General features: G+C 39.3%; 1 protein-coding gene across 3 annotated transcripts; it reads right to left on the bottom strand.

The window, feature by feature from the left end:
- Positions 1-295: 295 nt before the first annotated feature.
- eIF2Bgamma (eukaryotic translation initiation factor 2B subunit gamma) lies at positions 296-10,658 on the bottom strand. Of its 3 annotated transcripts, XM_067775662.1 has the most exons (9): positions 8,494-8,679; positions 7,679-7,725; positions 6,586-6,926; positions 6,376-6,523; positions 5,948-6,308; positions 1,121-1,267; positions 873-1,049; positions 581-807; positions 296-509 (listed from the first exon to the last, which is right to left on the bottom strand). In XM_067775662.1, the coding sequence occupies exons 3-9, from the start codon at positions 6,740-6,742 to the stop codon at positions 344-346; spliced, it is 1,383 nt and encodes a 460-aa protein (XP_067631763.1). In that variant the 5' UTR covers positions 6,743-6,926; positions 7,679-7,725; positions 8,494-8,679; the 3' UTR covers positions 296-343. The 3 variants fall into 3 exon arrangements, 1 of the variants encoding a protein (XP_067631763.1); XR_010951287.1 differs by lacking the exons at positions 296-509; positions 581-807; positions 873-1,049; ... (1 more) ...; positions 5,948-6,308; positions 6,376-6,523 and having other exon boundaries at positions 6,740-6,926; positions 8,494-10,658; XR_010951288.1 differs by lacking the exons at positions 296-509; positions 581-807; positions 873-1,049; ... (1 more) ...; positions 5,948-6,308; positions 6,376-6,523 and having other exon boundaries at positions 6,813-6,882; positions 8,494-10,658.
- Between the last annotated feature and the right edge of the window lie 3,039 nt (positions 10,659-13,697).

Raw genomic sequence — 13,697 nt, 5'->3', positions numbered from 1 at the left:
TGGTCAGAGTATTCCTACATTCGAGCCCTCAAGCCAAGTGAACTAAGTGTCATCAGTGAAGTCGGCTTCGAGGTGTGGTGAAGGAGTCGTTATCAACTATCTATAATAATTGAACGGGCGGCCAAACGAACCCTAATAACAAAGCGAAAAGAGTTTTGGCAAAGGATTTCGGTACGACCAAATGCAGATAATCTCAAAGGTCAGCTCCCGATGTGCCGGCTTCTCAGGAACGACATCTTTAAGATCAGTTTTGGATAGAGGTTTAATGACAAATTAATCTAGGACGCTTCAAAAGTTGTAAGTTTTTCAACAGAGTCCTGCATTGGCTTGGTATATTATTTTCTTATTGTATATCAATTTCCATGAAACCATCTGCATTTGTTAAGTGTTGATTTTCTTTTTTCGTGCCTTCCTCAACAGCAAAATTCGGTCCAATTATGCAATTCTTCAGTACCGAACCACGTTTGACAACGGCTCTGCTGCCCACAATACAGTTTTCAATGTTGCAGCTGAATAAAAATATGGATAGCATATTTCATTTTGGAATTGTGGATCATGTTCTAATTGACGACAAACTTACCCTTCCTCAATGATAGCACTTGTCATTATAATAGATTTGTTTATAATATTTTTGGGATTAATCGTACAATTAGCACCAAAGACGCTGAAGTTCAAAGAAGTCTTTTCCGATAGCTTTGCGCTATCGCCTACAGCTACTTCTTTCATTTGTGTACAGTTTATAACGGTATTCTTTAAAATGAGGGCATGTTCCTGGGGTTTGAAAAACTGACTCCATATATTTGGGATCTGTTTAAGATACCGTAATTGCAGATATAGTTTGTTAGAATAATATTTACTAGGCTTTGGTTTACCTTTCGATTGATGGCAAAAAAGTTAAGGGTAGTATTTACTCGTACGCCAATGCTCTCTTTAGGAGCTATAACAGCATAGCAACGAATAACATCACCATTATAGGGCTCTTTGAAGCGTGAATCATTAAATAGAGTGGCCTTTTCTATGCGCTGTTCGAGTTGAGAGTTTGATGCATACTAAAAGTGAGTTAAATATATAAACTAAATTTTTGTAAGGTATATAATAATATCATCAATTGTATTCTTACATGGAATATATCGTTTTCGGCTTTCATATTAACGCCTACTTCCGAATGCATATCTGGTGCTGCGGCCGAACTGCCTGATTTCTTAGACATTTGCTTTTTAATGAGATATGGCAAAAACTCGCCTTTGAGTGTTGATAAGTTTTCTTTCTGTAATAAATAAATAGATATCTTAAAACGAGTAAAAAAAAAGGAGGAACAGAGTTAAAGTTCGGGATAAAATGTATATATGCCTGTCTAGTACCTGAGATGCAAGTACTCAAGCCTACCGGTAGCAAAAGATTGCTACCTAAGCAAGGTTTCAAGTTGATTTACTCATTTTTTTCTTACAGATTTGCCTAGGCTACGGCAGACATTTTCACTGAGAAACAACTGCTGAGATCCTGATTCTGGGACTTTCCCTATTGTAGTACCTTATGTTGTTATTTTTGTAGCAGTGCTTCGCCCCACCCAATAGGTGCGACCGATCACAAATTTTCATCAATATCCTCTAACGGGAGTCCAAGGAAACTAGCTGTTTCAACATGGGTGGACCATAATGAGAGGGGTGTTAGTTGTTGGTTCCACATTACAATTTGGTTGGTGTCATGTGGGGACACATTGCAAGCGGGGCAAAAATTTGGATGTCGTGGTTGATTCTGGATAGGTAAGAGTTTAGCCTGTTACAGTATCCAGAACGAAATTGAGATAGAGTGACTCGCGTTTCCCTGGGGAGTATGCTTTCCTCTTCTGCAAGTTTTGGGTACTGTTCTTTGAGTACTGGATTCACCGGGCAATTCCTGGCATAAAGGTCCGACGGCTGTTTGTGGAGTTCACTGAAGGCCTACTTGTGTTTTTTTGCTTCATACGGCTGAGTTCTCAGGTGCCGTATTTCTCACTTGGACAATACGAAGGTCCGTCGTGATACCACATTCAACAAAAATAACGGTGACTTAGATCGAGCTACTTAGAGAATCCTTGGGTAGCTACTATCAAGCTCCGAACGATACCAATCTCAACTTTGGATAAATCCTCGGGACATCCAAGTGAGTCGCGACCGAAGTACTTTCGCCTAGTTCAAGCAAAAGCTGGGCAATCAAGCATAAAGTGATTAGGTGATTCCACCTCATCATCCTCCATACAACTGCAGCAGGATGGAGTTCCCAGTATATTGAGACGTACCGCATGGATACCCATGGGACAGTGCCCCGTCAAAACTCCAATGACCATTGATAGGTGGGTCTTAGTGAACACAATTATTTCAGCAGACCTCCTGCCATCCACTTTCGGCCAGAATGATTTTGCTACCCTGCAAGACGTGGTGTCCGCCCAACGATTGCTGAGCTGACTCGAGGCGTAGCTATGGAGGAGCAATCCACAGGTGGCCAGCGGAATCCCGAAATCCCTACAGCCCTTTTCATCCGATCCAGTTGTACCAATGCGAGCTAAGAGATCCGCTTGACAGTTACCCGCGACCCAGATAATCTTAATTGTAAAATAATCGCAAGCGAGGTCAGGCACTCCCAGAGCACCCTCGATCGCACTGTAGTTGAGCTCGAGGCCTTGATAGCCGCTTGGCTATCAGAGTAGATGTTAAATTCCGTAACCGTAGTAGCACTGGATAGGATTTCATCCACCGCATCCTTAATCGCAGCAACTTCCGCTTGGTTCAATGTTCCAAAGCCACAATGTTGTTGTTGTAAGGTTAAGCCACTCCCCGATTGTTCTGGCTTATTATTTATTTATTTATTTAAAGTCGACGCAAACACAAAGCGGTCGACTAATTATTGTAATAGACAGATATATATGTACAATACAGAGCCATTCTTAAAATTAAAAAGTTCAAAAAAGGTACATAGAAAATTTGTATGTTATAAACATTTGACATCGCATTGTATAAGAAAAAATAAAATTAAAATATCAGGCTAAACATAAGAGTATAGCAGTATGTAAAGCAGCAAACGAACATTCAAAGCCAATGCAGTTATACAAATCATTGTACCGCGAGCACCAATGGCGCAGGGGACTGTTTCTAGCAAAATTTTGCCGGCATAGAGGTAAATAAAAAGGCACAAAATGTCTGGACGCCCTAGCAGGAACCGCAAAATTTATTTGACTGATTAGGTCAGGGGAGTCAATCACACCAATGATGAGCTTGTGAATGAACATAACGCCAAGTAATACTCTACGATTCTCTAGAGATGGCAAATTAATTAGAAGAAGTCTATTCCTGTATGGTGGAAGATGAGTACTTGATTCCCAGTTGAGACCTCGTAATGGAAAAATTAAAAACCGTCTCTGGACCGACTCAATCCGATCAACATGGATTTGATAGATCGGAGACCAGACACATGAACAGTACTCGAGAATAGGACGTACCAGCGAGGTATAAAGGATCTTTGTGAAATAAGGGTCATCCAACTCTTTAGCCCAACGTTTGATAAAACCTAATACACCAGTTGCTTTGTTTATAGCGGTTGAAATATGTGTGGTAAAACTTAATTTCGGATCAAAAATAACTCCTAGATCAGTTACAATAGATATCCGCTCCAAGGGGTTGTTGTTGTTGTTGTTGTTGTAGCGCCATTAAGGTGCTGGCCCGACCATCTCGGGAACGATTTATATGGCCACATTAAACCTTCAGGCTCCAAGGGGTCGCCGTTAAGTGTATAAGATGATAGGACCGGCTTCACACGGTGAAAAGTCATTTGCTTACATTTAGAGTAATTCAAAAAAAGTAAATTTGCAGTACACCAGCTTTGAAATGAGTCAAGATCGGCCTGAAGCTGATTAAAACAGAACAAGTTCGAAGGCAGATATGTGTAACAAAATTTTTACATCATCTGCATACATAAAAACTCTAGAATGTAATATAACCTTTGGTAAGTCGTTAATGAACAGGTTAAAGAGTAATGGATCCAAATGGTTACCCTGGGGCACGCCAGAAGTTACATCAAACGACTTTGAAAGATTGTTGTTAAAGAAGACTCGCTGAGTCCTATTTTCAAGATAACTTGAAATCCAACTTAATAAAGGCGCTGGAAAACCCAGAAGATCAAGTTTGGTAACTAAGAGCTCGTGATTAACAGAGTCAAATGCTTTACTAAAGTTGGTGTAAATTACATGTTTGTTTGCAAACTAAAAAACCATTCATAACAAAAGACGTAAATTCAAGCAAGTTGGTAGTAGTTGATCTCCGATGAACAAAACCATGTTGGCAAGGCGATATTAAAGAGCTACACAAGTATTGAAGCTGGTATGTAATTATCTGGTCAAAAGTTTTAGGGATAGCTGAGAGCTTAGCTATGCCTCTGTAGTTCTCAATATTAGACCTACTACCTTTTTTATGCAAAGGTATAATAAACGATTGTTTCCAAATAGATGGGAATGATGCGGATTCCAGAGACAGTTTAAATAATTTAAAGATAGGCTCTGATAAGCTGGCAGCACAGTACTTAAGTAAACAACTAGGAACACCATCTGGACCCGGTGAAGATATCGGTTTCAATGCAAGAAGTTTATTAAGAACAGTATCTTTATCAATAAATGGGTTTAAAATATTATTAGAACTTTCCAAGCAATATGGATAAAGATTAGACTGGACACATTGGGATGAATAGGTTGATTTAAAGAATTCAGCAAATAAATCTGCGATTTCGTGATCAGAATTTGCGTTTTTGCACCCATAAATAAAAGTAGATGGGAAACCAGAAGTTTTCCTTTTGGAATTAACAAATCTGTAGAAACGTTGCGGATTATTAGTAAATTGGAATTTGCAACATGATAAGTAACCTTTATAACACTGCTGGTTAAGACGATGAAAATTGGAGCGCGCCACTAAATATTTAGATAAATCAATAGCTTTACCAGATCTTTTGAAACGCTTATAGAGTCTAGATTTAATATTATCAAGTCTTAATAGTTGCTTTGAGAACCAAGGTGGTTTACCCGTGGTGGTACTGGAATAACGAAGGTGGACACAGCTTTCAAACAAAGCATCAAGAGAACTATAAAACAAGGAAGTCGCTGTTTCAACGTCTGTACACGCATAAAGACTCGACCAGTCATGGGCAGAAATCAAATTATTGAGCTCACTAAAATTCGTCTTTGAAAAACATCTCGACCGGGGTCGGGAATTGGGCTTAGAAACATTGAGCATCACAGGTTGAACAACATCCAGTACTATCTCAAGCGTAGGATGAAGAGGGTCTTCAGGAAGGGATAATGGAGGAGTTCGGGTTAGAGTTATACCCGCAGAGTCATCTGTAAAAACTAAGTCTAAGATTTTCCTTTTGGAATTTAAAACATTATTAATTTGGAGAAGAGATGTATCTAGCAGGCTATTTAAAAACTCGTGCTGAGTAGTGGGAGTCATAAAATTTGAGTCGATGGTATTGATCCAATTTACTGATGATAAATTGAAATCACCAAGAACTACTAGGCGGTCTTTGTCTCGCAATTGCGAGTACAAACTACAAATAACAGTGCTATGATAAGTATAAACGTGTATATCCGATCGTGGCGGTATATACATTTGATAGTGCTTGGCGAAAGAAAAAGTCTCCACTAAATCGACTCCGATTTGAACGAAAAACCTGCTAGACTATTTTTGTTTTCTGAGAAAATTCAAATTCTGCAGCGATAAAGAGGGTGCGGATGGTAACTTAAGTGTGATAATTACCACAACGTACCACAACAGTATCTGGAAAAAGACTATCATTATCTATAACACTCTCCAAAACCTTTGGAGAGTGTGCTTACCGCTACATGAATAAGAATGCAGAATGAAAACAAAGCGATCACACTCTGGATTTTTAATAATATTACTCCACAAATTGTATAATAAATTACCTTAAGTAAAAAATTAATGATCCAGTTCTTCATTACATAAATATGCGAATCCACCAAACGTGAGTGTATCGTCATTTTACCATTTTTACGCAAAAGGTGTGCATTAAGGCTCATTACTTCTTCAAAATCGCTGGTAGATGCGAGAAAAAGTAAACGCTGAGAATTCGGATGAATACCAATAAGATCACGTTCAGGTTTATGTTTTGTTTTTGGTCCCGGCAATGTTACATTCGATTCAAAGCCGCTTTTAAAGAGTAGCGCCGCCAAAGCAGCATCATGTTGGCGAAATTTATTGATAAGCGGATATAAACTAACATTCGAAACTATATCGCAGGACATTAACAAAAAGTCTGATTTTAATCTGCAATACAGATAATGATGTAAAATAGGAGCTTCACAAGTAATTAGTACTATGTGTTCTTATTTACTTGTCATGTATTAGTCGTAAGCTATCCGCAGTTCCAAGATCACTATCACTATCAATAGCAGCATAGTCTATTTTAATTTTCAATGGTGTACGCTCCATTGATAGTTGAATTTCTGAACGTTCACTCTCCAATACCACAACAATAGCCTCTGCAAAATGATTGAATAATAGGGTAAATTGATAAATTATCTTTTTATAAACAAATACTTACCTTGAAAGTTGTGCTGTTGCAACATATTTAAAGGATACCACAGTAGTGGATAAGGCCCGATTGGCAGTAAACATTTAGGTGCATCTGCTACGACTTCGGGTAGCCGTGTACCACGACCAGCTGCTAATATTACAGCTTGGTATTCTTGCGCTACCATTGTAAATTGAACGATTTTTGTTATTATTATTAAATTAATGAATATAATGCGATTTTTGTACAAAACAGCGAAATTTTTGCACGTTATGTTTTTTTTTTATATAAAAGTCAAAGTCAGCTGTTTGTTGATGACGTTTACTCCTGTAGGGTGGCCGTGTTTATTTTAAATAACGGTACCCGGTTCTCTATATTTATATACATATATTTCAGGTATGCTTAACCAACGAACCGATATCATTTCGTTACGATAATTAACGTTAATAAACGAAACAAAGTCATTTCGTTTCGTTTATTAACGTTAAGAACGTCAAATTAACGAAATGATTTTGTTTCGTTTTCTGCAATATCAAAACGAAATCAAATCGTTTATGTTGATTATTAATTTCAAACTATGCTGGCAAAGCTGATTTATGGCGGAGTCATTAAAGGTGAAAGCATTAGCCAAGCTGATTGCAACTTTTCTCATGAATTTTGACAATACGAACATTTCTCAGAGTATTTTTGACATTACCACCAACGAATTACACATTTGTGTGTATGTCCGTTCGCTGTTACCACCTTACGGCTTCACCATGGCTATAGCATTGCCAGCACAATTCAAAAATAAAGTATCACGTTTTTGTTAACGTTTTTAACGTTAACGAAAGCTTTTCGTTTCGGTTAAAAACGAGATTCAATTTATCTTGATAATTTCTTTATCGATAATATTTCGAAGTGTTTCAGCGGAAACGGTGGAAATTTTTTGATAAACGATTAGCTTAACGTTAAGGTGCATCCCTGTTATATTTATAAATTGATTGAGAGATATTCCGCTATTAAGGCCAAATTAAACTTCCATAAGGTACGTGTGATCAGCTGTCTTATCTGGTTATGGCTGTATTGTTATATGTCACCATTAATACGCCCTTTAACCCTAACGTCATAGTCGTATCCATACCCATATCCATATCCATCTCCAATGTGATCGATTAATGGCGCCTTAACCTAAAAATCATGAAAATTTCATAAAAATAAAGAAAACGCAAAAAATTACAAACATATTCCACAAAAAATAAGTCTCTTAGTCAAAACGTATCCAAAACAATAAATAAAATATACAAAAAGTTAATAAATTCACCAACTCAAATATTTTAGGTTATAGATATGGCGAAAAACCAAAAACCAATTGGTTAGCTATGGTATGGTTATGACGGACCAACTGCTAATACGCGTCCATCTTTTCGCCTTCGGGTTATTGCTGTCGAGGTCAATATGTGTCTTTTGACAACTCTCGATATTTTTCGTTGCGTATTAGCAGTCGACCCCTCAACTAGACTTTTACCCAAAAAATATCCGGAGAGGTGGCAAACGACGTTCAAAAGATATTAACGAAAAACCGAAAATGACCCGCGGGTACCTCCGAAACGGAGGGGGGGGGGGGGTTCCATATTATTTTTGCGCAGAACACATTTCTGGTGGCCCTCGGCAGCGCTTGTAAAAAATTATCTGGCCGGTCCACCAATGGGGTGGGATCACAACTAAATCCTTTGTACACAAATTTTTTTCTTGCAAAACAACATTACAACAAACACATGAAAGTTGCCAACTTCAACTGCAAATATCTCCGGCCAAAAAGAATCCGCCTTCGGATTAATGTTTTCGAAGCCAATACGCGTGTTTTGACACCTCTCTGTATATTTTTGGAATCGAAATGTGTAAATCTGGCATAAAATAGTCTTAACATGCCCCGTATTACGTTTGTTTCATACTTACTACCACATGTGGGGGTGTGTGCAACCACACTCATCTTATATAAAAAAAGAAACGCATAGCTAAAGGGAAAAAGGCCAAAGGCCAGAAAAACCCCTTTTTATTGCACACAAAATCTTGCACTCAACACACATTATTATTTCTGTTACATATATATAATTATATTACAATGTATTCGCGCACCATACTACTATTCTATAGACAACCGTTCTAACAACTTGCTGGCACCGCATTCAATTCCTAACTACTTAAACTGATTGATTCGCTCAACTTGAATCGTTATTTTAATTCTGACATGTTCCACTCCAACGTATATTTTTTAAAACGGTAAACTTATTCGGGCAGGCACATTCTCCCCTGCGCGACATTTATGACGCACAGTGAGAAAATGCCCCTGTACGAAACAGTGCCAGCGAAAACCTACGGTTTTCTCAACTAAGCTTCAATATACATACATAAATATCTACATAATTTATTAGCCCAGATACTTCATCTTTTACCGCTGCTCTGCTTTGTCTGGCTCCACTGGTAGTATGCATATCTTTTGTACGGGTCTCGTTAATTTGCTCGTTTGTGTCTGCACCACAACAGAACGAATCAGTTTGTCTTTACTAAGGATCAGTTCGGTAACTTGTCCCAATGCCCACTGGGCTGGTGGAAAATTTTCTGCTTTGATTATTACCATCTGCCCAATCTTATCGTTTTCATTTTCTCTGGGCCATTTCTTTCTCTCTTGTAAACTGTTTAAATAGTCTGCTTGCCATCTATTCCAGAAGTGCTGAAGCATTGTTTGCCTTTGCTGCCAGAGTTTTATCCCTAAACTTGTCGGTTGGTCATCCACCAGAAACGAAGGCGGTAAAATCAATGGCTCCCCAATAATAAAATGGCCCGGTGTCAATGCCTGCATGTCATTTGGATCATCTGACAGCGGATATAAAGGTCTGGAATTCAGTATTGCCTCAATCTCAACTAACAACGTCACCAGCTGGTCTTGTGCCAGCGTTTTCTGGCCAACGATCCTGGTCAAATGGAATTTCATTGACTTTACAGCTGCTTCGTAAATCCCTCCTTGATGTGGCGCTGCTGAAATCATAAAATGCCACTCACTACCTTTTAGACCAATATGTTCCAGCGCCTCTTGCCCTCTCCAGTGATCCATAGCCCTTTTTGTCGTCTTGCTCGCACCAACAAATGTCGTCGCATTATCGCTGAATAGTTTTGCACAACGGCCTCGCCGTCCAATAAATCTTTGAAAACACGCAATGAAGGATTGAGTTGTCAGATCTAGCACCAAGTCAATATGTACAGCCCGAGTTTTCAAGCATACAAACACAACAACCCAACATTTAGTCTTATCGACATAATCGTCTCGCACCCTCACACGTACATTAAATGGACCAGCATAATCTAGCCCACAGTGAAGAAATGGTTTACCTGTTTGCACCCTCTCAGCTGGTAGGTCTGCCATCAACTGTTGTTCAAGCTTATAGTTGTATCGCACACATACAACACACCCACGTAAGTATTTTCTGAGCTCATCTCTCAAGCGTGGAATCCAGTACTTTTGCCGAATGAAATGTGTCATTACTTGCACTGCCCCATGCTTAGTTTGTCTGTGCGCATAATCAGCTATGAAGTAAGCCAATCTGGAACCTCTTGCCACAATTACCTGATGCTTTGCTTCATATCCAAGGTTCGCCTCATTCAATCGACCTCCTACCCTCAAAAGCCCGCTTTTATCCAAAATTGGTCGTAGTGATTCCAACTTACTATGTTCCAGTAACTTGTGCTCCTTTTTTAACAATACCAATTCTTTGTGAAAATATTTCTCCTGCGAATTTCTCAGTAAGTACTCCATTGCCCACAATTTTTCTTGCTCACTTGGTAAATCTACCTTCAATTTCATGCCCCTTAATCTGCACCTCTTTGCTGACTTTCTTATCCTATCACGAGTCGTCAATTTTGTCTTGACTATATCTATAAATCGCCTTACATATGCCAATACATTCAAAATTCCTTCTTGCCCTGTTTTTTATTTCGTGATTGGAACAAGCTCACCACTTCCCCCCATTTTTGGCACAAAAATCTCCATCTCCTCATAACATACATTTACAATGTGCACCTTAATTTCTGCTTGCCCATCCTTATTATTTTTTGATTTAACCTGTTCAAACTTATCAGGTGGCCACTGTGTCTTAGGAAAAGATAGCCACTCTGGGCCCTCCAACCAAAATCGATCATCAACCAACTCACCGGGTTCTAATCCTCGACTTAATAAGTCCGCTGGATTATCTTCCGAACCCACATGTTTCCAACTCTTTGCCCCAGTATTATCTTGAATTGCTGATACGCGATTAGCTACAAATGTTTTCAAATCTTTGGGCATTTTTTCTAACCAGTAAAGCACAACCAGAGAATCTGTCCACAACGTATAATTGATCTCGCCCCAATTCATTGCTCTCTTAACCTCAACGACCAGTCTAGCCAATAACTCACATGCCGACAATTCCAACCTGGGAATAGTCATCTTCTTTACTGGAGCTACTCTTGTTTTTGATACTATTAATCTACATTTAAAATTCCCATTCGCTTCCTTCGTCTTAGCATAAACAACTGCATCATAGGCTGATTCTGATGCATCAGCAAAGCCGCATAATTCAACCTTCTCAGACATCTCAGTACCGAGCCATCTTGGAATTCTAAAATTTTCAAGTTTTTTCATCTCGTCCCAATATTTTCTGAATCTCATTTATAATTCAGATGGTAGCTCTTCATCCCATTCTACCTTCAATCACCACAAATCTTGTATCAAAACCTTCCCTACAACAATTATTGGAGAAGTGTATCCATCAAACAACTGTGCCACGCAGCTAACAACTACTCGTTTTGTTATGATACATGGCAAGTCTTGTGTCTTAACTACAAATGCATATTGGTCTGGCGATATCAACCATACCAATCCAAGCACCCTAGTTTCATCCTCGAATTTAAACAAACACTCCTCTTCTCCGGACTGTAAGGTCCTTATTAGCTTCTTGCTATTCGATTTCCATTTCCTAAGTGTAAAACCGGCTCCACCCAGGATGTGATCCATTTGTTTTGCTAGTTCAATAGCGTCTTGCTCACTGTCAGCTCCGGTAACACAATCATCCATATACATGTCATTCATAATTGCTTCAGCAGCTTTACAGTAATCTTTCTTTGCATCTCTTGCACACTGGATTACTGCTCTAACTGCATTATATGCCGATGATGTCATACCATACGTCACAACAGTTAGCCAATACTCCTTCAATGGTTCTTCTCTGCTCTCGCGCCAAAATATTCGCTGCATATCCCATTGATTTCTAGTAATCTTAACTTGTCTAATCATCATCTTAATATCTGCACTAAATGCAATCCTATGCCTTGTAAACCTCATTATTGTCTCGCTGAAATCTCTCTGTATTTTGTCCCCTAGTAGTTGCACCCCATTTAGGCAGACCCTTTTATTGGTGCAACAACTTGCGCCAAAAACAACACGAAACCTTTTGACCACACAATGATGTGGGATATTATACGCTCTGCCCCGAATATTTATCTATGATCTTCATATGCCCCAGCTCCTCATATTCTCTCATAAACTCTATATATCTCGCTCTCAGCTCTGGCTCCTTCTCTAACCGTTTCTCTAAATATAGAAATCTTCGCAGCGCAGTTTCTTCTGAACTGCCTATGTCTCTGACATCTTTCAGTGGTATAGTAACTACAAATCGGCCATCTATATATAATGAGTATCCAGGAAAATCTTCTCCACTAGCTCTTCTTCTTCAGTTTGCATTGATCACTCATGCACCTGCTCCATTTCCCAAAACTTTGTTATTAGCTTGTCTAGGTCTCTATTATCTTTGTAGCTCACCCTTGACACAAGCTCACCTATCTGTTCATCCAGACTTTGCACACATTCACCAAAAATTACTATGCCCACTGTTGTTTGCATCAAAGCTATCCCATCCAAGCTATTTCGTATTACTTTAACGAAGATTCTTGCAACTAAGCTAGCCCCAAGTAACATATGCACAATTTCTGGTACCCAGTATTTTGGGTCAGCTAACTCACCTTCTATGGGTTGATGTGTTGGACCTACCCTTGTACCTGGTGCAAGAAGCACCGGAGACCACTGGCTCTATTTAGGCAGGATCCAGCATTCTGCATTAATCTGCACACTCGATGAATACCAAGGCTTTAGCACCAACATAGTCTTCTTGCTCACTTGCAGCGGATTTCCCTCAATGCCAATCATCTTTTTCGCGATCGATTCTGTACTTATACCATACCTTTGCTGCAATGTAAAAGTTATCATATTAATCTGTGCCCCCGTGTCTAGCCACGCTCTAATAGGCCCCAATTCATAGCCGTTTATAACGATTTTCATCATTGCCGTTGGAAATAATGTCCTTGCCCGCTCTTGCCCCTTATTAAAATTCACTGAATAGTTTTCATTAATACTAATAGGTTTATATATTTTTTTAATTATAGCTTCAGTTTTCATTAATTTTCTTCTTGGCTCTTCTGTCTCCGAAGCATTTAATATTCTATGGCCATCTCGCCCTTCTTGCCCTCTTCTTGCATCGCATTTGTTTGTCTCCTAGCCCCCTTTAATTGTCAATCTAATTTTCCCTTTGGTCTCGATTTGTTGTGCTGGGTTTGTACCTGAACCGTATTCATCTGTTTCTTCGGTTCCCAATTCGGGCATAGCACACTATTATGCTTTGGCCTACCAGGACACTTCCAACATTCCGCCTGGTAGCAGTTTTCAGCTCCACGCCCCTTCTTAAACAATTTGGGCACAATTTTCTTTTTTCAATGAACTCTTTTCTTGACCTCAGGCTTAGTGCCATGAATTCTGGACAATGATATAGCATATGGTTTTCGCCACATGCATCACAAACCATTGGCATGGCTCTTGCACCTAATAATGACGCCCCTGTTCCTGCCCCTGATGATGACGGTTCTGCTCTAGCTCCTTGTTGCCTTGCTCCACTCTGTTTCTTTGTATTATGTCCCGGTATGACAACTGCCGATTCTACGCGCCTACGGTTATCGGATGTATTTGCTAGTGCCAGTGCTTTCCTATCCAAAAAGGATAGCATGCCATCTAACTTCGGAGTATCAGTTTTCCTCGCTAGCTTCCATTGTTTGGCTGTTTCAGTGCCTAAGCGCTCAAG

This window comes from Eurosta solidaginis, chromosome 3 (assembly GCF_040869045.1).
Source record: "Eurosta solidaginis isolate ZX-2024a chromosome 3, ASM4086904v1, whole genome shotgun sequence".
In the NCBI taxonomy this organism is placed as follows: domain Eukaryota; kingdom Metazoa; phylum Arthropoda; class Insecta; order Diptera; family Tephritidae; genus Eurosta; species Eurosta solidaginis.
The sequence above is the reverse complement of the archived record's forward strand: the minus strand, read 5'-3'. Positions and strand labels throughout refer to the sequence as shown.